Source organism: Centruroides vittatus, unplaced genomic scaffold (assembly GCF_030686945.1).
Source record: "Centruroides vittatus isolate TY-2023 unplaced genomic scaffold, ASM3068694v2 scaffold_386, whole genome shotgun sequence".
NCBI lineage: Eukaryota > Metazoa > Arthropoda > Arachnida > Scorpiones > Buthidae > Centruroides > Centruroides vittatus.
This window is the reverse complement of record NW_027122706.1, coordinates 329,614-355,034: the sequence shown is the minus strand read 5'-3', so window position 1 is coordinate 355,034 and position 25,421 is coordinate 329,614. Positions and strand designations below refer to the sequence as shown.

Sequence of the window (25,421 nt, the reverse complement as noted above, 5' to 3'; positions counted from 1 at the left end):
AAATAAACAAACAAAGCTTACTGGAATTGTTTCTATACAGTAAAATAACAACCTTTTTTTTCGTTCCAGCAGTATTTTAATTATGTAAAAACGTTTCCAACTGCTTTAAGCAGCCTTCATCATTTAAACATACAGTAAAAAAGAATGTAGAATTATAAAATTATAAAAATAAGAACGAAGAGTTCTAAATTTATGAAAAATTAAACGAACTTCTATTGCGCTCGCGCAAATTGTCGGTAACATGCTTGCGCGTTAATCCAAATGTAACACAAAAGGTAGTAACATATCTACCCAGGCATCGTAAAAATATTTACATTAAATATAACGATAAACTAAAAGTGGCATTTTAATGATGTTCTGTCTCTTTAACAACGCTCTGTTAATTTATGTTATCAAAGAAGGATTTCCAGGCTGAAGCTAACGTGTCCACATCTCTATGGTTGATGCAGTTTGTGGTTAAATGAGCTCTGTGTATTTCCATTTTTTTAATGTGTTTAACAGTTTGTCTTGATCTTGCGGCCCTCACAATCGAGGCTTTATCCCAAAATACCGTTATCCCTTGCTCTTTTGCAAATGCTGCCAGTACTGTAGAATCAACATGCTTGTTCACCAACTGCTTACGCTCATATACTCTCTGTTTTAGGCTCCTCATCGTAGTGCCGACATATACTAGATCAGTGTTAAATCAACGATCTCTAATTGGGATGGAATATACTCCTGTTCTGTCATTGTGCTTTTCTTTTCTCTTATCTTTTCTCAAGATACCGTACACCGTTGGGTTACGCCTGTATTATGTGCAGATTCCTATGCCTCGCTACTTTCTTAACTACTTTACTTAGAAACAGTATATAATCCATAACTAAATTTCTTCTTTGCTCAGTTGTTGCTGGTCGTGTTTACGTTTATGCATTCTCATAATCAGGTCGTTGATTACTTTCCTCCAGTACCCATGTTGATCCGCTACTCTTCTTATGTATTCTAACTCATTATAAGTATCACAGACATTCGTGCAATGCGTGTGCACACGTTTTATCAAGGATCGAAACGCTGCCCGTTTAAAGTGCTCAGGGTCTATAGAAGTGCTCAGTATAAAAATCGGCTAATAAACAGGTTTATGATATATACTTGTCTTGATTTCACCTTCTTTACATATTATCGTTACATCCAGGAAGTTAACACTAACCCCACTTTCCTGATCCAATTCCAAGGTCAATCCATATGGGTTGTTGTTGATTCTGTTCATAAACTGGTGCACATTGCGGTTATTATTCCACAAGATGAAAATATCATTGACATATCTGGTGTATGCTACTATATCCTTCTGGAACGTGGTTAAGACTTTGCACTCAACTTTACGGAGTACTAACTCACAAAGTACTGTCGACATTGGGCTTCCCATCGGGACGCCTCTACTTTGAAGGTATGTCCTCCCTTCAAACTCAAAGAAAGACGTGTAGCAGATTAAATCTGCTAACTCCAGGATGTGTTTATGTTACTTAAAAGCATTATTAATGTTAGCAAATAAAAAATCTCTCAAAGCACATAAGCAAGGTGGTAATTTTATGGAGGGATACAAGGCTTTATAATCCATTATTGTCATATATTCTTCGTCTTTAAGTGTAATTCTTTCCAGTTTGTGCACCAATTGCAATGAACTCTTTATATGAAAGAGGTACCCCTGAATTTTGTCATGTATAAATGCGACCAGCTGATTTTCCAGGCCGAAAGTGGGTGCCTTGCACTTCTCCACTACTGGGCGTAATTGGCAGCCAGGTTTATGGGTTTTGCCAAATGCGAAAATTCTTGGTGTTCTTGGTGCTTGGATAGTAGCATTTCTCATCTTTAAAATACGTGCCAATGGAGTTGCGACAAATCTCTTGACTCTTTGCTGTAATGTTTCCAAAAATTTGTCAGGAGCAATAATGCATTCTGTGCTTTCAATATATTCCTGTAACTTCTGGTTATAGGAATTACACTTCATGAGCACCACACCTTTAGACTTATCTGCTTTTAAGAGAACTATATCATTAGTTTGCAGCCAAACCCTCGTTTCTTTGATGCAGTTCTGGAAATGTCTTGAGTACACGCCCTCCCGTTTCACTTTTTCTGCATGGAATCTTGCCTTCCACCTCAAGTAATCTTGGCTAGTAGAGCTCAAACCATATACAAGCAATTCGATATTAGGTATAATTGTTTCTGGTTGCACTGCCAGTCTAGGAGCGTAGAGGGGACCGTATTCCAAAGATGGTATAAGGCACTGCGGTGGATTGATATTATCCCATGCTGTTATTACAACATTCTTTCTTTTACGGGGTTTAACGTTCTGGGATTTGAATAACCATTTCAGCTTTTTGATATATTTTCTTTTCAAATTATTTTCAACAGAGCAAGATAGAGCAACTACCCTGGCATTGACTTCTCTTAAGAGCATTTGGTCTTCTTTATAGAGGTCATCTTCTAGTCACGTAAGCCTGTGTAGTAACGAATAAAACTTCCGTCTTGCATTTCTGATAGCCTTATTAAGACAAAGATGTTTGAGTTTGGGTAACAACGCGTTATATCCTACAGGTAGCTTGATACGAAAAATTGTCATTGGGAAAACCCCATTTAGACAGCATTCCATAAGGAATTCGAATTTTGTTCTTACTCTGCAGAGCTTAATAACTACTCTTCTATAAGTCTTGGCCGGCAAAGCCATTAATGCAATAAATAAATAAACAAAGCTTACAGGAATTGTTTCTATACAGTAAAATAACAACCTTTTTTTCATTCCAGCAGTATTTTAATTACATAAAAATGTTTTCAACTGCTTTAAGCAGCCTTCATCAGGCTGCTTGATGAAGACTGCTTAAAGCAGTTGAAAACGTTTTTACATAATCAAAATACTGCTGGAACGAAAAAAGGTTGTTATTTTACTGCATACATTATCCTATGGACAAAAAAAGGCAATTGCCTGGGATCCTACCAACATAAAATACTAAACCAATCTTTTATTTTAAAAAAATAGTGCAATGCATAATTATACACTAGTGTAATTTTTAAAAAATCTTTTGAATTGTTTAGAGTAGGACAAAATTTTACATAATTTTTTTCTTATCATTACCTTCTAGTCCACACACCAAATATCATCCTGATCAATTATTCCAAACATGAGTTATGCAAAAATAGTCATTTCATAGTGATACCAAAATTATATGCCAGATATGTATAAGTAGATTACTATGGCTAGAATATACAAATTTCTGATGCGTAATGCTGTAGGTAAGTAGATATTGCATTTTTCTTTATTTAAAAAACAAAGTGTAAGTTGCAGCTTAAACTTTGAGCACATTTTTAACTATGACTCAAAAAAAAGTGCTAACTGACTTAAAGGTCAAATTGTTGGTTTACACTCAATAAATAAGAAAATATCTACTGCCAATTGATGCTCTAGAAATGTCATTAGAAAATACAACAACAATCTTGATGGTCATCATAGTAAGATATGAAGTAAAAAGCCATCTTCACTCTCCAACCTTGACAAAAAAAACAATTTGATGAGCTGCTAGTAATAGAAATATTACAGCAAACCAAATTCTGCTTCAACATGGACCATTGGAAGAGTGCTTCACTCATCTTCTCATCTAAAATACTCAAAAAAGAGTCTGAAAGATCACCATAAGATAGCAAGAGTCGAACGGGCAAAGATAAAGATGAGATGGATAACTGAGTGACAAGAAATCATTTTCAGTGAAGAAAAATGTTCAACTTGAATAGTCCCATGGGTATCAACATTATTGGCGGTGACATCAAAAAAGAAGAGCAAGTTTAAGTATATTCAAGGTCTTAGTCAGCATGATTTAGGAAGCTTGGAAAATCTGAAACTGTCTTTCTAAATCAGATGATGAATACAACAGCATATCAGAAAGTGCTAGAACATATCCTCCTCATTGGAAAAAATCATAAGAGCAAAATAGAAATTCCAACATGATGATGCTTCCATACATACTGCTGTAAGTGATGGCTGAAGCAAAGTGATTTGCATCGATCATTAGACATAATTAACTGGGCAGCACTCTCTCCTGACCTTAACCCTATCAAAAATCTATGGGGCATCAAAATGGAAGACAGTTCTAAACAGTTAGGGAATTGAAATCAGCATTAAAGGACTGCAAATTTAATTATTTCAATGTCAAAAGGTATATTTGCAATTATTTCCAAACACAGAAAATCAACTGATGTATGACTGTTTTTTTTTATTTGCAATTCGGTGAATAAATAGATGGCATACAAAACATACACTTACGTAAAACCAGATAACCGGAGTGATTAGTATTCGGGTCGCAAACGTTTTCGTAGCCTCTTCTAGGCTCTTCTTCAGGCTTAGTAGTAATAAATTCGAATATATTCCTTTTTGAAAGAAACGAGTTTCGAATTCCGTCACGTGAAAACGTTCCAACATATTTTTTAAACGAAACGATCGCCGTTCTGTGTAGCGCGCATGCGCTTCGAAGCGGCGAAGATGTTAATGTTTACAAATTATCTTCCAGCAGGAACTGCCACGCTGCTGAAAGGGCCAACTCGTCTTTAAAATTGATGCATGTGGTGTTACATCCTGCTCTGTATATTTCCATAGCTTCCAATAATTTGAGATGTTCCGGGTGGTTAGTGGTGAGGATAATGCGAGCTGCGGTAAAGTCCGCCGTGACTTCTTGATCGGTGGCATATGTTGAGAGAGCTGTTGTGAGCCTTTTGTGTGCTATGTCCGCCTTATGTTCTTTAATCCTTATCCCCATTGTACGTTTGGTGGAGCCAATGTAGACCATATCTCTGTCAAATCTGTGGTCTCTGAGGGGGATGGTGTATATTCCCGGTAGTCTGATTGGGTTCGGAGGATCTTTTCCGTTACGGAGTATTTGGAAAATGGTCTGGCATCTTCTGTAGGCTATACGGACTTGACATTTTTTGGATATCGTAGCATATATCGATTTTAATCGTGGGTTAAAAGTGATAGGGATCCTTTCAGTATTGTTTTCTTGAATATTTAAGTGCCTTTCTGTCTGATTGTTACACTGTTTCTGGCTCTTTCTGTACTTTCTACATAGTCCCCTTATCAGGTTGGTGTATCCGTGTTCTACCGCTATTTCGTTTATACGTTTGATCTCCTGATTTAGTGCCTGGTGAGAGGAGGAGTGCGTAAAGGCCCTCCTAACCAATGCTCTAAAGGCTGCTATTTTATACTGAAATGGGTCACATGATCCCTATCGGAATATACATGGAGGCAGTATCAGTTTTGCGATACACCGAAGTGTGTATGTTTGGCCCTTCCAAAGCGATATCTATATCTAAGAAATGGATTTTAGAGTTACTATGCTGCTCCACCTCAATTACCAGACCGTACGGATTTTTGTTCATCGCTTTAATAAATTGATCTATATTCGGTTCCGTCTTCCACAGGATGATGACGTCATCAATGTATCGTTTATAGAGCAGTATGTCGGGTAGGAAGGTAGGAAGAGTGATGTTTTCCAAACGTCTGACCACCATTTCGCACAGATCCCCCGACACCGGGCTCCCCATAGGAACACCCTTATTTTGCATGTAACTAATCCCATTGAATTGAAAAACCGAGCTATAACAAATCAAGTGTGCCAGCTCCAGAACCTCTCGGTGTAGTGATGTATCGTTGACCTTAGAGAACAGGAAGTCTCTTAGTGCGCAGAAGCACGGAGGTAGCTCAATGGAGGGATATAATGATCTGAAGTCCAATACTGTAGCGTAGACTGGGGAGGAGAGAGTTTTAAGCTGTTGTATCAGTTCAATGGAGTTGGATATGGTAAACTCGTAATCCTCTAGGTGCGTGGTGAGCAAGTTGTGTGTGGCTTTCTCTAATATTCGAGTTGGGGCCCTGGCCTTGTCTACTACCGGTCTTAGCTTCTGCTCCTGTTTGTGTGTCTTAGCAAAGGCGAACAATTTAGGAGCGTAGGGGGCATCCACGATAATATTCTTTAAATTTAGCTTGCTGGCGAGCTTCGAGTTGGCTAACCGTTTCACCCTGGATTGTAGCTTATCAATATAATCCTCTTGGACCTCTGTACATTGGGTCTCTCTGATGTATTCATTCAAGTGCCTCTCATAGGTATCACGTTTCATCAATACTAATCTTTTGTCCTTGTCTGCTCTGACCAATGTGATACGATTGTGACGTAACCATCTAGACGTTCTCCGTAATTTATCGCGGAGGGAATAAACTTCGGCTGATTCTTTGGTCTGTCTCAACTTAAAGGTTGCCATCCATCTATAATATTCCCTTTGTTTCTCCAGAAGTCCTTTTAAGATGATCTCCATATCCGGAATGTAAGATCTTGTAGCCGTTTTTTCCGAAGGTGGCGGAGCGTATGACGGTCCAAAAGCTAGGACGTTTGCGACCCGAATACTAATCACTCCGGTTATCTGGTTTTACGTAAGTGTATTTTTTGATTGAATCACCCGTGTGTAAGGAAGATTGAGATGGCATACAATTTTGCACCACCTTAAAATGGTTGTTTTTGTGTAATTAATGTTTGGATTAATAAATTAGGATAATATTTGGTGTAAGTCATTAGAAGATGTTATATAATTATGTAAAACTTTGTTCATCTACTCTAAATAATTCAAAAGAGATTTTAAAAAATTACACTTGCATATAATTCTGTATTGCATTGAATTCCGAAAAACAATTTCAATAATACAATAACAAAGATAGAATTACTAGTGAAAGTGTTTTAGTAGTAAAAAAGGGTTATGTCAAGTAGTAAGAATATCAAACAAACATATAAAATAAGTTTCATGAGTATCATGCCAAATCTATTCTCATAATTTAGTTAAACAAGTTAAACAATTTATTCTCAGATCAAATCACCAAATATTTTATTTTTGGATTTTGTTTTTAAAGGAGGTAATCCAGAAATTCATTCTCTATTTCAGAGCAATGAAATCAGCAGCACACCCAAACAGGGGCCCTGGTTCCCTCCAAAGAAAGAAAAAAAAAACACTACAAGATTTTCCAAAAATCTTTTCCTAATTAAAATTCATTTTTGTGTTTATATTGTGTCATATCTTTTATTTCTATACTACTGAATTAGTGGCTACATATGATGGGAATTTTATTAAATTTGTATTAATTTTTTTTAATCTGTTCAACTCTGTTCCCCCAAACTTAAATCCTGTGTGTGTCTGAATTATCAGCATTCTTCAAAACTTGTTGACATTAATGGAGTAAACCAAATGATTGCCATAAATAATCAGGCTATTGTTTTGCTATTATTAATATTATTGCTATTATTAAACACAAACTTTTTAATCTTTTTAGAAAGTTTTGTGTTCATTTATTCATATTTAAATTTATTATATTTGAAATTCTGTTAGAATGTTATATTCTAATTACAGAATGTAATATAACACTTGAGAATGGCTTGAAGTTTTATTAAGACAATTCAGAAAAAGTTTTTACATGCAGTTTATTAAGTTAAAATTTTTCATATGGAAACAAGTGAATATTTTGTTTTAATTCAAGCTAACATCAAATTTCATCCACTAAATAGTGTCTTAAAGAGTATTTAAATAAAATCAGCTTTTCGATTCTTCTTAAAGCTCTGATTCAGTTTTTAATTAAAAATTGAAAGTATAGTTCCATAACTGAGACCAACATGTTCTTACTGCAAGTGCAAAATCAATGTAAGTAGGCAGCAATGTAATAAGTGACTGAACTGATTAGAAACAAAGTAAACAACGTTTCAATTTTACTTTTAAAGCACAAACACAAAAAACAACATATTGGATCCTACATTTGGTAAATTTCCCTAATTAATGTCTATAGGCTTAAGAAAAAAATGGAGTAACATCTTGGCTAATTATTGTTGTTGTAATATTTTTTCTACCACAAATTTCCCTGGAATTGCTTTAATTTTCCCTGAATCTCATTTGCGCAATCTGACATATTCTACACCTCTGCATCTTAGCTGATCTAGCATGATGAACTAACTGACATTTCTTAATTGAAATATGATAAAGATTGCCTTCTAAGGTTTAGTCTGCAAAAACTAGAATTTAGAAGACAAATCAGATTAAGTTAAAGCAACAGGAACAGGAAGGTATTGAAGGAATATATTGAGTTAAATTTTAAATTCATAGCACTACCATTGTGGTTATAGCATCTTTCTTAATAAATCCTAAACTAAAATATCTCACTATTGGAGAACTGTATAGATTCTTTTATTTGGATAAACAATTTACATTAATATACATTGTAAACAATGTATGTTAATGTACAGTACAATTAATGTACATAATACAATGAAGTAATTAACAAAATTTAGTAGAAATTTTTATTAGATTTCTTCTTAGATAATCCTTGACAGACAAGAGACAATATTTTTATAAGACAAAGATTCTAATTCTTCCACTTTCGTTGATAGAAGATTGATGGTGGATTAAGTAAAATTTTTAACAATTATTTTGCTTAATGGTTTTCAGTAATATATCACAGATATTATTATTATTATTAATATTAAAATTCATTAAGTTGATTGGCCAGTTATATTTCTCTTTCAGGCAAATTTTTATTAATCTTACCAATCATTGTTACAAAAAAAAACTTAAGCACAGAAAATCCTGTATCATTATAAAACAAGTATGAATCAGTGAACACAGTATCTGAAATCATCATTCATAGTCAAAATTTGGAAAAATAATTCAATATTACACACACTGAAAGCTTTTTATCTTGAATATAAAACAGAAAAGAACAGACACAACCTCTCAATAATAACTGTCTAAAGATGATATCCAAATATAGTCAAACATTATTAGTTTTTGCCAGAAAAATTTATAGCAAAGATGAAGAGTTTTGTAACTATTTTATATATAAAATAACTATAGAAGTTAGTATTATACTAACAAGAAAGGTTTTTTCATGTCAGTCTTACATTTTAATAAATATACATCATTTGATAAAGGGAAAAAATAAGACTACCTATATTTTTTCTTATCTATCTATCAGATCAGTCATTTGCCAGAAATATGGTTCTAAAATGTTCTAATGTAATTCATATAGAAATACAAGCAATTATTTATTGTGACATTGTCACAATGTCAGGCTGCAATTTTTTATCATATTTTTAATTTATTTAATTTAATATGTGCTCTCCACCTCAAATTAGTACTGTAGCATCTTGCCCCTGTATATCATACTTTTCCTAATAACAGTGTCATGATGATCATTAACTCTTTTTGGGGGAAGATTTTTGAATTGAAATAATGTGACTTCTGGTTTGCACCGGAAGTTCATATGTAGTTAAATCGGGACCTTCTGCCCATATTCTTTTCCATATCTGGTCTCATCTTTCATCTATCTGATTCCACTCTCAAGGTAAAAGAAAGATAGATGGATGGACAGACAACAGTGGAAATTTATAGGTCTACAATTTTTTTCAAATTGCAGCCCAATGAATGTTGTTAACTAGATAAAAAAACTGGAGTTATTGATGTTAAGATAATTCTCTTACAAGATTCATGGACTAAACCAGTGGTTCTCAACCTTTCTGTGGCCACAGAACACCATTCATATACTTTTTATTACACAAAGTATTAGCATCAATATAATATTGATGCTAATGTAAAGTGTATTCAAAACTTGATAAGCAATTCCATGTTTACTATTCTCAGAAAACAATGAAGCAATAAACTAATAAACTTTAATATGCTGAATAAAATAAAAACATGGAAATAAATTTGAATAAATACTTTAAAATCTTTTCTTTCATGGAACACTTGAGGTAGGTTTCAGAACACCGGTTAAGAACCATTGGACTAGAGAAAAGAATTGTGCATTAAACAAATAAAAATTTACCTGATGAAAGAGCTTTTTTTTCCACCATCCCTGCAAAAGCAACAAAGTACATACAGCTTCTAGAAGTTTATTTCTTTAGACAATTTAAGATTATGATAGGAAGAATAGAGGAAATGATTGGAGTGGAAGTCGATGATATGGCCATTTTTAAATTAAATAACAGAAAATTTATCTTAAAGCTCTTATCACTTAGATATAACCAATTATATGCTTCTATTTTTAAACACATGTAAATATATGCTTGGCAGAAATCAGAATATGTTACAGAAGAGAACATTATAAATTTTTCCAATTTTACTGATGGAAATTTTACATTTCCCAAAACAAAGTGTTTATTAGAAGAGTGTGATAGAAATGCCTTCATTTTATGTGCTTTTTGTAAATTATTAATTTGTCTTAAACACTGTATTTTTCCTTTACATTTTCATTAAACCATAAAAAGTAAAAACCACAAGCAGAATAAATATGTAACATGACAGGAATCAGTCCCTCAACATGCCTAGTCCAGCTATATTGCTACCACTGCACCACCAGTACTATATTTCAATGTAAATTGCTATACCTTAGAACATTTTAAAATCCTGTTTCTTAAAAATGGCTAACCTGACAGATAAAAAAAAATTACGGATCTTCTTATTTTTGTTCTTCAATCAAATGACATATATTTTATTAAAATGTAAAACTGACATGAGAAAACACTCCCTTGTAAGTAATGCAGCTATGTAATTAATAAATAGAACAAGTTGTTTTCCAGGGGTCTGTATTCCTGTGAAATCAGATCTTGATACTGGTCTTATATATTCTGTTATACCATTATTTTGATATTATAAAAGAGCAAAAGAGATCTTTCCAACATTATCCTTTACAGTCAGAGATTAGTGCAAAGACAACATTACAGAGATTGATATGAAAAAGTGAGCATTAATTTGTTAAAAAATATGTTCAAAATAACTGTCTTCAACAACAATAGAAATATGTAGACATTCAAATGTCGTATTATGGGTGGTTAGGTAGCATTCCTGACATCACCATTTTACATATCTCCAGTTCGCCATCATATGGGCACTGTTGGATACACATCATATATCAATGTCTTTAGGTGACCCCTAAAGAAAAACAATCCAGAGGGGTCAAGTCTGGGGAAAATGGTGGCCATAGAACAGGCACTATTGTCTGTCCAATCCAGCAGTTGTAAAACCACTCTGGGTCTCTGATACAGATCTGTCTGGGAATGAGGTAGGACATCACTGTGCTGGTACCAAACCCGCTGTAGTTGTGCCAATGGCAGAACCATGAAGAATTTGCATCCTGGACTAATGTTTGAAATATTTAGATATTGTTGCTGAATTATTATGCAATTGTCATAAGTCCCTTTCATTGAAAGATTTACTAAATGCATTAATTTATCATCACCATGACACTTTTTAAATAAATTGATCTTTTGCACCTGAACAGACATTTAAGCATCAGTTATTTTAATATTGGAACAAGCATTGCATCACAAGCATACACTTGTGCAATGCTGGAAAAATTTCACTTGTCTCTGGATAGATGTTTAAGTGAACACCTTGTATATACAACCTGCTACTAAAGAATGAATAGGTTTCATTATATAAATGTCCAAATCTATTAGTATTGGTTATTCCATATAATAAATATTTTTACTTCAGTAAATCAAACAGTGAGAGTATTATTAATGTTAGATAAAACTGATATTAGCAGTAAAATGAGCTAATGAGAACAATTTTATTTTCTAATGCTATATTATATATAAATCATATTATATATAATGCATATAATTTTAAAAATATACTCTTTATTTTAGTAGTGTCTTGTCCATGTACAGTACATCATACTTTTCCTGTTAACAACACAGTCATGCCAGTCATCTAACTGTTCTGGAGAAAATTTTTGAACTGAAATAACATGACTTCCAGTTGAAACTATACGGAACTGGAAATGTGTATATATATGAGAGGGTTTCAATAAGTAATGCTTTTTATTTTTTTAAGCAAAAGTGTTAATGCATATGTAAAATACAGAATATACAAAATGAAATATGTAGATTAGGCTACTTCTTGACATAGGAACCATTCAGGTTCAAGCACTTGTTTCAGCAGTGCCCCTGCTTGAAGATGCCTGCATTGTAGAATGCCATTTCTTGACCACACAACCATCTGTGAACAGCCGACTTAACCTCCTCGTCAGCATGGAACTTCTCTCTAGTCAGAAATTTCTTCAAAGAGACCAAATGGGACACTGAGCAATTTTTCCGACAGCATCTTTAAGCGAATGCAGTGGTTACTTTGAATCGTTTGATTAATTAATTAATAGCAGCAACTGTTTGAGGCAAAGTTGCACTTACCGGATGACCTGACCAGTGCTTATCAATCACACACTGACAACCATTTTAAAACATTTCACACCATCAATGGATGTTTGAATTGTCCACGCAATCATCAGTGTACACTTTCTGCATTCCTGCATGAATTTGTTCACATTTCTTGCCCCCTGCCCATAGAAAATTAATAACACTTTCCTGCTCTTTTTTTTCCATTTGTCAGAAATGTATAACAGGCAATACAAGTGTTCCTATCGTGCAATAGTGTTGCCAGAAATTCAAACTTCATTTACTATATTCACGTTTTTGCATACACATTAAAATGTTTGTTTGTTTAAAAAATAAAAGGCATTAGTTATTGAAACACCTTTGTAGTTAATCAGGGCTTCCTGCCCTTATGCTTTCCATATCTGGTCTCAACTTTCATCTAACTAACTCCATTCTCAAGATTAAGGAAAGATAGCAAACAGATGGATGCAAGTGGGTTTATTAGTATTTTTCATAAAAGTTAATTGGGCTTACTTGCAAAGACATTTGCAGAGAACCAGCTTGCATCAGAGCTGTGTACTTCTGACACAAAAATATATTGCAATTATGTTATAATAAACTGATAGAGAGCAAAAATAAAACAAACATTCAAAGAATTAAAAATTTTTTTAAAATTACATTTTTTTATAAATTTATTTCACAATTTTAAAATCAGAAAATTATTCTTTTGCTTGTATTTTAAATTCCATTTTATATTTTATGATTTTATTTGATAAACAATTATCTTTTATTTTGTAAAAAAATATCAAATATAAATTGTGAAAATATAATATAATAACGACATATAAAAGTTAGAGTATAGTAGCTATTCCATAATATTATCAAGAATGAATACTTAAACTAGATGAAGATAATTCCATATTAATTAAATTTAATACTTAATTTAGTATCTATCTGTCTTTGATATAAAAAAAAACAAACTATAGAAATAAAGCTTGAGGTGGGCAAAATCCAATCATCGACCTCCTTGTGGTGCCCACTGGTAACAAGGCCTGAAAACCTTGATAATGATGGCTCTGGTCTCCAATGACAGACTCTGCGACAAGCCGGTTGGAGTATTTTTTGTCACATCTCATGGCATGCTACTTAATGGAATTTGAAATAAGACAAGGGCGTACCTACCCCGTCTTAGGTAGTGTAGTACTAATACTACACTACCTAACAGCGCCGGATCCAATAGGTGCGAGGCCCAATTGAATTTTTTTTTGCGGGTCCCCTCAAACTTTAAGTAACAAAATTAATTAACTGTTAATTTACAAAATATAAAAAATAAAACAAAATATTGAAATATGTTGTTTTATTTTTAATAATAATATAGATATTTATTTTTGTAACATGTACTATTTTTAAATATATAAATTATGACGTGATGCGAGGCCCCTTCAAGTGCGGGGCCCAATTGGCATCAATCACTCCAATCACCTAAAATCTGGCCCTGCTACCTAACTGTATAATTATTAAATACTTGTAATTACAAAATTTACAATAATAATTACTCAAACAGATATAAAACATAGCTAACATTAACTTGATTAGAAAGATGAGGAAAAAAATTATTTCAAATTATTAATTTCTTCCATAATTTGTAATTAAATCCAAATTATTAAACCAATAATAAGCTATATTCTATTAATTAAAAAGCCAAATTATTTTGGGAGGAAAATAAAGTTTATTTTTAATTAAATTATAGAATGTGGTCTCAAGACAGGTTTTAAGCTGTCATTTTGTACTAGGATTAATAATCAGATTCAGAAAAAAAAGTTGAAATCCAGTGCAAGGACTTAAATTTGCAACTTTACTTACTTTGAAAACAATTTTGAATTTAATTAAATAATTTTTAATTATTGATCTAAGCACAAGGTAGCAACTTAGCCATAAATCTTTATATCAAATACTGTAAATTTAATTCAAAATGTGCTAAATTCTAACCAAAACATAACCTGATTTTTAGATATATTTGGCCAAATTACTATATAGCTTGCAGTCAATGAGCACAAACAATTAAAGCACAGTAAGTTTCATTTAAAAACCGTTATGAGTGTGTATTCTAGCAATGTTTTCAAATAAACAAAGGATACTAAGGCTATTCCAAAATATTGAGTTATATCTTGATGAAAATCAGAGTTTAGAAAACTTCCATGCATACGACAAAAGAAAAGTATAAAGATTTCTGATTCATACACTAAAACTGCAGAAGAAAAGTCGCCATCATCTCTGATTAAATCAGCCAAGCAGAGCTGATTAGGGCCATCCATGAATTACATCTGCATTTTTCTTGAAATTTGTACTTCCTTCTCATCCCAGTTTGTCAAGTTTCTGTAACCCCCTCCCAGCTTAAGACGTCCAACAAAACTCGACTCCGCTTAAAACCTTTATGACTTTATGAATAATATACACCGTAAGTAAAAACAAAACATACAAGAAATTATGAAATAAATGTAATAAAATGCATAATCTGTATAAAATTTAATAAAATAAATGGATGTCCACTGAAAATTAATCCTCCCCTCCCAGGGCCTAATTTGACATAAGGCAGGCAAGGCACTTGCCCGGGGCCTGTAATAGGTTCTAAACGTGCCATTGTTTTATTAGTATTGCAAATTACTATATTATTAGCGCCATATTCAAGGGTTAATTAATATATTGATTATTTTATGTTTGTAATTGTTTTGAAATAAAAATACTTTAATTTTAAATATTACAATTTTATTTATATTTGTAGTAATACAAAATTTGTAAAGGGGCCCGTAAATATTATTTTGCGTAGGGCCTGCAGAGGTCTAAATTAGGCCCTGTCTCCTCCCCTCGTCCAACTGGTTGTAACCCCTTCCCTCCCAGTGCAGACATCATTTATGGACAGCCCCTTAGTTTCACAAATGTCTTTTACACATGAATAGCATAAAAATTCATTTACATAATATAAACTTAATTTCTTTTTATAAAAACTAATAATCACTGTTTTTAAATTGTTACTCTCGCATATTGATTACAATCACACATTTAATTTACAGCTCTTTAATTATGTAAATTAGTAACTAAGATTGGAAGTATTGAATAATAGTTAACAAATTAGTTTTTATGAATTTTATGAGTTTTTAAAATGAAAACTAATGGAAATAGAAAAAATGTAAATAATTAAATATAATCAGATATCAATAAGTGTAATTAAAAATAAAATTTTATTCTGCTATTTCAAAAATTGATAATAACTACATTGTAAAAGTAATAATTATCATCTAATTTTCTTATAAATAATTTTTTGTTAGACAATGTCAAATTACTTTGAGATGATTTATCATCAGAGCTGAAAAATGTTTGTATGTGCACATTTTGTTTTATGAAAATTATTATTATTAGAAGAATTACACAAAGTGGATTTGTATAGAGATTATAATTATACAAATCCCAAGCACAAACATTAAAAAAAATGTAAAAGAAAAATAATTACATGTAAAAACAAACTATTTCCAAATAAATTGGTTTAAAATTGTTAACTAAGACATGACAAATTTAAAAAATATTGAATGTTAAATATTTAAAACATTTTTGTTTTGTATTAATTTGATGATATGCAGAAGAGTTTAACATCACATTATTCTGCTAGACCAGAGATAACCCTTAGCACACATGCTGAACATTGCATATAAACAACATTTTTCCAGCATGCAACCCAGGGCTCACATTAAAAAATAAATATCCAACATCTTTTTTATATATTTTTTTAATGTTTTGTAAAGAAGTTATCAAGTTTCTAAAGCATGTACTATACTGTACATATGTGGATTTTTGATACTTGAACAGATTCTCTCAATACTTAAAAAACATCAAATAATATGCTCCCAAAAATTTTGGCTGGCATGTGAGAAAATTTTCCACCATAGATTTGACACAGCTTAAAAAGGTTGCCACTCCCGTGCTAGACTTTATAATTCGAATTCCATTCAGACACGAATGTCGTTCTCTCAGTTTTTAATGGAGGTTATTATTTACAAGAGGCTGCAGACTGATACGTAAGTGGTATTGCATTTAATTATGCTAAACATACCATACTCTACAAATAAACTTCTCAACCAAGGTTAGAACATAGAAAATAAATGAAAATTTTAGTTAAATGAGTATTGAGCTAATAAATATCATTTTAAACAAATGTATAAAAACAGTTTCATTCTAAAATTTTTTCTTTTAATACCATTTGTTCTTCAATCTGTTTTTACATCATATATATGTATATGTATTGTATTTAGACAAAGCTAAATTTATCATTATTGATTTTTATAAATAAAAAATTTTTAAAAAGAAATGAATTTTTTTTTTTTAATGTTTATCACAAAAAATTATTTACATTTATGCAATACTTTTATTTTACTGTTGAAATTGTTGATAAATTTATCATATTTTAAATATAAATACACATTCTACTTCACACACAGTATACATATAGATACACTACATTACTTGTTAAAAACAAAATACTCACTTGATCTGTAAAGGAACAAACAAACTTTTATATTCTATATGATATTTATACATGAGGCAATAAACTGAAGCTTTTAGACTATATGATGTAAGCAAAAGAAATTTTTTGCATGCTCTTCTATCATAAACCTTCAGTCATCAAAAATGAATAAAGTTTCATACGATTTTGGATAATACATTTTAATTTACAAAGATTTAAAATAATATTAACCGCATAAATCTAACGAAACTGATTGTCTATAAACATTTAATAACATATCTGTTTGACTTGTCAAAATCGAAAGGTAAGACCATCGAAGGTAATCATCCCGATGATGACGTCACACATTAGCAACCATCTGCTACACAAAAATTTTTATCTTATAGAAATGAAAATTTTATTAAATTAATAATAGTTATAACGTAAATTTTATTATTTATTAATTATATTTTAAAAATTTTTATTATTAAATCTTTAAATTTCGACAAATAAGATGCCATTTTCTGGTTTTACGCGATCCTGTTCCCGACATCAACGATTGACATATCAACAAGGGGTCTTCAAACTTGTCTTGTCAAAATTATTTTGATAATTTGATCGGTTCTGTTTAATTTAACATCAGTCATGTCGATTAGTTTTTCTAAATATAAGGATAATTTATTAGAAGCATGGAAAGATGTCGTAGACGACAGAACGTGTACGAATTGGTAAGATTGAGTTTGGTAGATTAAAAATAGAAAGAATGATTCATTGAATTGTACCAATTTTTACATTAATATTAAAAGTTGTTTTTAATAAAACTTCTAGGCAAATATATAAGTAGGCATCCTGTTTTCTTCATTTTACATAATAAAGCCTGTTTCCTGTTTTATTTTATCAGTAGGTTGGTTAATATAGGCTAACCTACACTTATAAAAACAATTCCTTTTTAAAACATGTTTTTAATGAGAGAAAAATTCCAGGATTTTATTGTTCTTATTCTATACTATTAGGGTTGTGTGTTTTGTCCAGCAATTCTAATATCCAATGGTTAAAAATGACAAAACAATTTTAATTGAATTGCTGGATGAAACACTTAACTTTAATAGTTTAGGATTATAGACTATACAATAAGAACAATAGAAATACAAAAAAACAATCCTCATACCGGTACATCTAAATCCAATACAAACTTGGGTACCGGAAACTTAAAAGGCTTATGAGGTTATATTGGATTTAGATGTACAGGTATGAGGATTGTTTTCTATAAATAGATATGCCAGCTAGAACATACAAGAAATTAACGTTAGCCCTAACGAGGGCAAGGGCTAAACTGAATTTTCTTCTGGAATGCAAGAGGAATAACGTGTATCCCATGTCTATATACAGGATACGTCTATTTCAAAAGCATTCTATCTTCATTGCATTCTATTTCAAAACCGTCAAAGAACCTGACGAAGATCTCGGAGGAGAATCGAAAACATTAGTTGGTTGTTAATTTTTCATCTTGGGTACTGGAAACTTAAAAGGCTTATGAGGTTATATTGAATAGAAATACAATAAAAGTAAACAATTGGGGAGTTATTTGTTATATCTATAATATATGTATATGATTCTTTTCAAATTATTTTTTGTACATTCAATTTCAAACACTTGCTATTTCAAATTTCCTCTGAAAAATAAATAATCCTGAAGTTTGTTTATGAAGTAGAACAAAAACAGGTTAATGTTACCCTTGGTGCCAACGTGGCGGCTCGTCTCTGATTCCAGCAAGGAAACAGTGGGATGCACGTTCTAACCTAACCTATTCTAATAAATTACCATAATAATTAGCAACCAAATTATTAAAATACGTTAGGTTAGGTTAGAACGTGCGTCCCACTGTTTCCTTGCTGGAATCAGAGATGAGCTGCCATCTTGGCACCAAGGGTAACATTAATCCAAAAACATTTGATGAAAAATTAATTCTGCTGTTAAATTAATGTGGTTTTTTAGAGAGTTTTTGCACTAAAGTACTATCTTTGCTATTGAAATCAATCAATGCCATTTAGAGCATACTTTTTGGGCTGTAATTTGAAAAATTGCAGATCTATAAATTCCCACTGTCGTCTATATGTCTTTCTTTTCTTAATTTCAAGAATGAGTTAGATAGATGAAAGCCAAGACCAGATATGGAAAGATTACAGGTAGGAGGCCCCGATTAACTACCGTATATCTCAGCGGATAAGACGATAGTTGAATCATAAAAAAAGGTCCCGAAAATCCAGGGTCGTCTTATAGGACAGATACAAAAAATTAGATTGAAATTTATATAAATTAAAACCATTATAAAAAAACTGACAAACTGTAATTATTTACTAATAGAGAGTAGGGTATGTGCACAAAATAAAATAGCCCATATGATGTTTTGGTGAATATTCAAGGTCATTACAATCGCAAGGCAGTGCTGCCAGATGCAAGAAAATAAATTTGTTATTTGAAAAATTATAAATAGGACATTATTCCGTATATGCTATACAGTATTGTTATTCAGATGATGATCGCTGATCTAACTAAATTCATAGGTTGTTGATAGTTTGGGGTCGTCTTATAGGACAGATATAAGCTAAAACTATAAAACTTCGACGAAAATTTATACCTCATCTTATGTGAAGGTTGTTTTATCTGCCGAGATATACGATATATACAAAGTTACAGTACAAACCGGAAGCCATGTCATTTCAATTCAAAAATTTTTCCCTGAAAGGAGTTAGATGACTGGCATGACTATTGCTAATGGAAAAGTATGTGTTGATGCAAAAGTTTGTCCTGTTTTTAGCACCAGCTGGCTTTGCATCGCAATGCTGAAGTGTTATTTCCTTCACATGTGTAAAATTTTGATGTTGTTTGACAAAAGGGATCTCAGCTAGTATTTGAGAATAAAGTTGTGTTACTTACTTGTTTTTTAAATTTTGTTAAGCATTAAAAATGGCAGAAAATAAGGAGCATTTTTGACATATTATGTTTTTTTATTTCCGAAAAGACAAGAATGCTTCGCAGACACAAAAAAAGATATGTTCTGTGTATGGTGAGAGAGCCATTGATGATTCCACGTGCTGGAAGTGGTTCAGAAAGTTTCATGAAAACAATTTTAATCTTATCGATGCACCACGTTCTGGACGACCAGCCGAGGCTGATGACGACAAAATATTGGCACTAATTGAAAGTGATTGACATAAAACAACTCGAGAGATTGGAGAAATTCTTGGAATCAATCAGTCAACAGTGTCAAGGTGATTACATCAACTTGGAATGGTTAGCAAGGCCGATGTATGGGTACCACATGAGTTAACAGAAAAAAATTTGATAGACCGAATTTCTGCTTGTGATTTTCTATTGAAGCGCAATGAAATTGATCCATTTTTAAAGCGAATGATTACAGGTGATGAAAAATGGATTGTGTATAATAATGTTAAGCGTAAAAGATCATGGTGTAAGCACAGAGATCCCCCTTCAACCAGTGCAAAAGCCAGTTTACATCCGAAGAAGGTTATGCTATGCATTTGGTGGGACTGGAAGGGAATCATTTATTATTTGCTGTTACCTGAAAATCAGACCATTAATTCAGATAAATACTGTTCACAACTAAGTGAATTAAAGCAATTTCAATTATATTTGGATATTATGAAGTTGGTCATTATACAGTGCTAATGATTATTAATAATTGAATTTTTCAAGCAAACTCTGAATCATCATGAATGAATGACTAAGGTTTTTACTGATAAAATCTAAATTAAAAACAAATGAAAAATATGATTCATTTGAATATTTTTGATATAACTGTCTAAAATACTCATTTTAAATAATTTGAATAGAATGAAATAAGTGATCATATATTAAAATATATGATTTAAAAATAAAATGTATAATAAAATTTTAAAATTTTATTACCATAATTCAGAATTCAGATTTAAAAAAAATAAAAAAATTTTGAAATGTTATATTTCAACATTCAAAGGTCTTATTTTAAAAAAATATATATATTTTTTGTATTAAAGAATGTTAACAATATTGAAGTATTATGTTCTAAAGATATGTTAAGTCATTTGCATTTTATTGAAATATTATTTTGTGAATTTCTTCATTTATTCAAATTTTTATTAAAAATTTTTTACTTTATCTGTGTTAAAAAATTAAAAAAATTAAATTTGATATAAAAAATATCTTTAATAAATTATTTATTTTTCACGTAAGAAATAATGTAATTAATTGCAAAATTTAACATTTGAAATTGTATTTTTGGAGATATGTAGTTAGTCATGTGCTAAATGTAATGTTTCTTATAAAGTGTCAGTAATAGTTTGACTGATACAACATTATTTATTAGTTTAGTAATTACAGTAGAATCTCACTAATCCAGCACTACTGAAAACTAGCTAACTATAGGGAGTAGGAGAGGTGAACAAAACATGCATAATATAATCAAGTTGTCCTAACCTATATTATTAAACCTTTTAATATATAGAAATTACTTACAAAAAACTAATATGCAGTATTCTAATGTTACTTTGTACTTTTGTATGCTATTATGTATTTTATATCAAGAAAATTATTACTTAGAAAAATAGTTTTCATTATGTGTTTTACATGAATAATTTACAACACAGTCAAAGTATGTTGTAAATTATTCATGAACACATTAAGTATCAGTGAGAAAACAACAGTACTTGAAAAACTTGAAACTACCAGTATGATCCAAAGAGATTGTTGTGGTGGTAGATGTGCTACAGCTGCATTGAGAGATCAGGCTAATTGAAAGCTGATTGAACATCACATTAATTGATTCCAAAGGGTGAAGTCACATTACTGCCAAAAAGACAGTGCTTGGGAATATCTTCACAGTGACTTGACTTTGAATAAAATACATACTATGTGTTTAGAAGAACTGAATCCCAACATTGGAAAATCATGTTTCACATCATACTACACAGTTTTTAAATCCATGAATCTTTCATTTTACAGGCCCATAAAGGATCACTGTGGTTTATGCAAAGCGTATTTCCAGGGATCTAAGAAACAAAACTAAAAACACAAGATGTTTATGGCAAGCATATTGCTTCCAAAAATGCTGTGTGTGAGATCCTTAAAATCTCTTGTAAGCTTGCCACTAAAAATGATCCTAGCTTGCTTTGTTTATGTTTTGATCTTAAACAGGTCATCTATTGGTCAAACAGATCAAACATTGCTGAAAGGAAGGTCTGCACTGCCAGTTTATTTGCCAATGGTTGTGCTGGACAAAATTGGAATTCCATCGTGGCAGGAGCTCTCATATACATTGTTTTGCAGTTGAAACACTTGATGAAGTGAGTCGTCATTTCTTTACCACTAATCATAGACAATATGAAGGCGATTCTGCTCACAGTGCAATTTCATATGTGATTAAAGAAGCTGGTGATGGACAAAGGGATTTCGTAGAATACTTCCATGTTCACCAGACCTCACACCACCTAGACTTTTTTATGGGGAATACTTAAAAGACAGTCTACTCTATGAAACCTGCAACAGTTGTTGAATTGAGAACAGCCATTGAATGAGAATGCGCACAATACCAAACAAAATGTTTCATGATATTTGCGATTCCATTGCTTTATGTTGTCAGCAGTGCCTGGATCAGAACAGAATGTCAGTTTGAAAACACTCATTGACAAAACAATTAATGTCTGTAGATTATATTACATTTTGAAAATGAAATGTATTTTAATAAACACTGAATTTATAATTATTTAAAGTGTGTACATTTTTTGGGAAACCTGTGTATTAAATATTTTCTGACTCTGAAACTTTTTCAGTATTTTATTGTATGTGAATTTTATAGAGGTAGACAATATACTATAGACATTATGATTACATTTTGAAGATAATTATTAGAAATAAAATAATTTTCTCTAAATTAGAATTGATTATATCATTGTTTTATTCTATTGATAGTTTGAAAGTAGGTTTTTACAACTATATAACATTACAATTGCAATCCACATATTTTCAATGTATCTTTTTATTTATTTATGGTTCTATATTTAATCTCAAATAAGAATTCTTTGTCTCATTAAAATTATTATTTTTTTATTTATTAATTCTGAAAAACAATAATAATGTAAAACACAATTTGATAGTATTAAATTAAAAATTTTTTACATGGTTATACATGGAAAAAATTTGTTCAGCTTTTACTGTTAATTATATATTGTTACTAATTTGTTTGAACTGTTTGAGAAGTATTTCAAGTTTTCATTAAAAGTTAATGTTAATTATAATTTATTATAAAATTTTGTACCAATATGTATACAAATTTTAGATATTAATTACATAAAATAACTTTTTATAAATATTACAAGCTAAAATTAAGACAATTTTTTTTTAAAAATCTGTTTTAGCCTGCTTCAAATTATATTACATGTTTAATGCTTATTGTTGATTTGTATTTGTTTTTCAGGGCATTATTTGGATATGAAAAGCAGAGTAATGATTTAATGTTAATTGAAAAAGGAGGTAATGGAAATTTCTGTTACAATTAAAATATTTTAAATTTAGCTTCTACATGCACGGGTGTGTATACTAAATAAAATTCAACATACTCGAGCCTCTAATTGGTGTGAAAAATAAATAAATACAACGAAACAAAATTTGACAAACAGGTAAATGGCTGGATTTCTTATAAGAAATCCAGCCATTTACCTGATGAAGAACATGGAAGGTGTTCGAAAACGTTTGTTTTGTTTTATTTATTTATTTTTTACACCGGTTAGAGGCTCGAGTATGTTGAATTTTATTTAGTATATTTTAAATTTAACATACAATAATTCTAATTTTGATTGTATATTATACTAAATAACTAGAACAGAAAAATCAGTGAAAATGTCATTCAGAAATTTACCCTAATTAACATTAGAAATCTATTTTTTACAATGGAAAAAGATTTAGCAAATAATTTAATTTAATTCAAATTAAATTATCAAATATTTAAAGATGGTATAGATTGTTCTATAAATTTTAGCAAGGACTGCATACTATCTAAAAACATCTGGAATATTTACAGTCTATGATATGCTGAGATATGCTTCAAAATCTGTTAAATTCATGTAATCTCTACAGTGGGTGATCAGTTAATGAACAGTTTGGACTACAAACAAATTGAACAATGAACACTTTCACAAAAGATTTTTTATGTTTGAACAACAAACACATGTTCAAATAACAAATACCTCACAAAACAAACACAAGAAGAAGCAATGTAAAATAATGAATACCAATTGGTCTTCCCTTGTCTCCAGGTGACAATTCAAAACCTTTCAGAGCATGGGAAAACATCAACAACAATGCTCAACCTGATACTGATTGAATATTATTCCTTTGAACTTTGAAACTCTTTTTTGTAATTTCAGCCTTTTGTTTACCTTTCTGACAGAATTTTTTATAGTCTTCCTGAGACTGTTGGGCACTCATTAAATTTTGCATTTGTTTTTATTTTTGAAAGATGAGAGTTTAACTGTCCCATCAGATATTGGTTAATGTTTTAACACCAATTTTTGAATTCCTTCCAGGCCTCACATTTACATAATTTTTTTGTGTGCTAGTTGATTTCTGTTCTCTGAATTTTGTAAATGCTTTCAGTACGGAACTTTTTATTTCAAAAAGAAATTGATAATATTATATAACCCTAAAAGAGTTGAGTGTCAAGGACTATGCTCACCATGGAAATCAAGCAAGAGATAATAGCTAAGGTAGAGATTGGGCAGAAGATGTCTGATGTTGCTAGGGAGTATGGCTTGAATAGGTCTACAGTAGGCACTTAGCTAAGAAAGATAGAATCAAGAAGACTCAAGCAGCTGAAGGAGTAACAAAAATCACATCTGAGAAACAAAGATGTGCCATCCATGAAAAAATGAAGAGATTGCTTTTAGTTGGTTAAAAGAAAGGGAAATGAAAAGAGATGTAATTAGTATGACTATCATTCAAAAGTAAGCTAGAGAAATTTCTGAAGTGCATGCCGATTCATACCTACATCATGAAAGTTGAGAAAAATATTCCTGGGCATAAACCTATGAAATAATGATTGATGTTACTTTTGGGAGCTAATGCTAGTGATATGAAGCTTATCCTGCATCTTGTCTATCACTCTGAGAACCCTAGAGCATTCAAAAAAAATTCCATAATTGAAGAAAGACTGCCAATGATGTGAAAATCGAATAAAAGAGCATAGGTCACACAGGCTCTTTTCAAAGAATGGCTGTTTGAAGTTTGCGCTCTAAGCATCAAAGATTACCTTCAGACCAATGAATTACCATTGAAAGCACTGTTGCTATTGGACAATGCACCCAGGACACCCAAAAGACCTTGAAGATAATTTGCTGGAAGACTTTTCCTGGCTGACAGTTCAGTTTTTGCCTCTGATTACCACTTTGTTGATTCAGCCAATGGATCAGGAGGCTATTGCAGGTTTCAAGAAATTGTACATTTAAACACTGTTTTGTTGGTGTTTTGGAGCATTCCAGTTTCCAATGATGACATTAAAAACACTCTGAAAAGAAAAATTTGATATTCTTGAAGCTATCCGGCTCATTCAAAAGGTATTGTCAGAAGTCACTTAATGACAGTTGAATTCCGCTTGGTGAAAGCTGTGTCCTTCCTGCATTCAGGGAGACTGAGATGATTTCCCTGAAATTATGGATGAAATTGTGACAACTGCTAGA

The 25,421-nt window shown here is 31.4% G+C and overlaps 3 protein-coding genes across 3 annotated transcripts in view; 1 reads left to right on the top strand and 2 right to left on the bottom strand.

Annotated features, from left to right (window-relative positions):
- Positions 1 to 17,064, bottom strand: part of LOC136988919 (rho-related BTB domain-containing protein 1-like) — a 128,638-nt gene extending 111,574 nt beyond the window's left edge. The window contains exon 1 of the mRNA XM_067286933.1: positions 16,735 to 17,064. The gene's annotated coding sequence lies outside the window, so the exon portion shown is untranslated. The remainder of the gene's footprint in view (positions 1 to 16,734) is intronic.
- On the bottom strand, positions 5,230 to 6,327 carry LOC136988774 (uncharacterized). Its single transcript, XM_067286737.1, has one exon. It carries the CDS (start codon positions 6,325 to 6,327, stop codon positions 5,230 to 5,232), a length of 1,098 nt encoding a protein of 365 aa, XP_067142838.1.
- A 161-nt stretch (positions 17,065 to 17,225) lies between the features above and the next one.
- Positions 17,226 to 25,421, top strand: part of Abp1 (Actin binding protein 1) — a 33,871-nt gene continuing 25,675 nt past the window's right edge. Inside the window, exons 1-2 of the mRNA XM_067286939.1 lie at positions 17,226 to 17,420; positions 23,165 to 23,220. Of these exons, the coding sequence (XP_067143040.1) occupies positions 17,338 to 17,420; positions 23,165 to 23,220 (139 nt within the window). The 5' untranslated portion in view covers positions 17,226 to 17,337. The remainder of the gene's footprint in view (positions 17,421 to 23,164; positions 23,221 to 25,421) is intronic.

Coding starts and splice junctions, on each gene's coding strand:
- LOC136988774 (XM_067286737.1), bottom strand. CDS start 6,327: ATGGAGATCATCTTAAAAGGACTTCTGGAGAAACAAAGGGAATATTAT.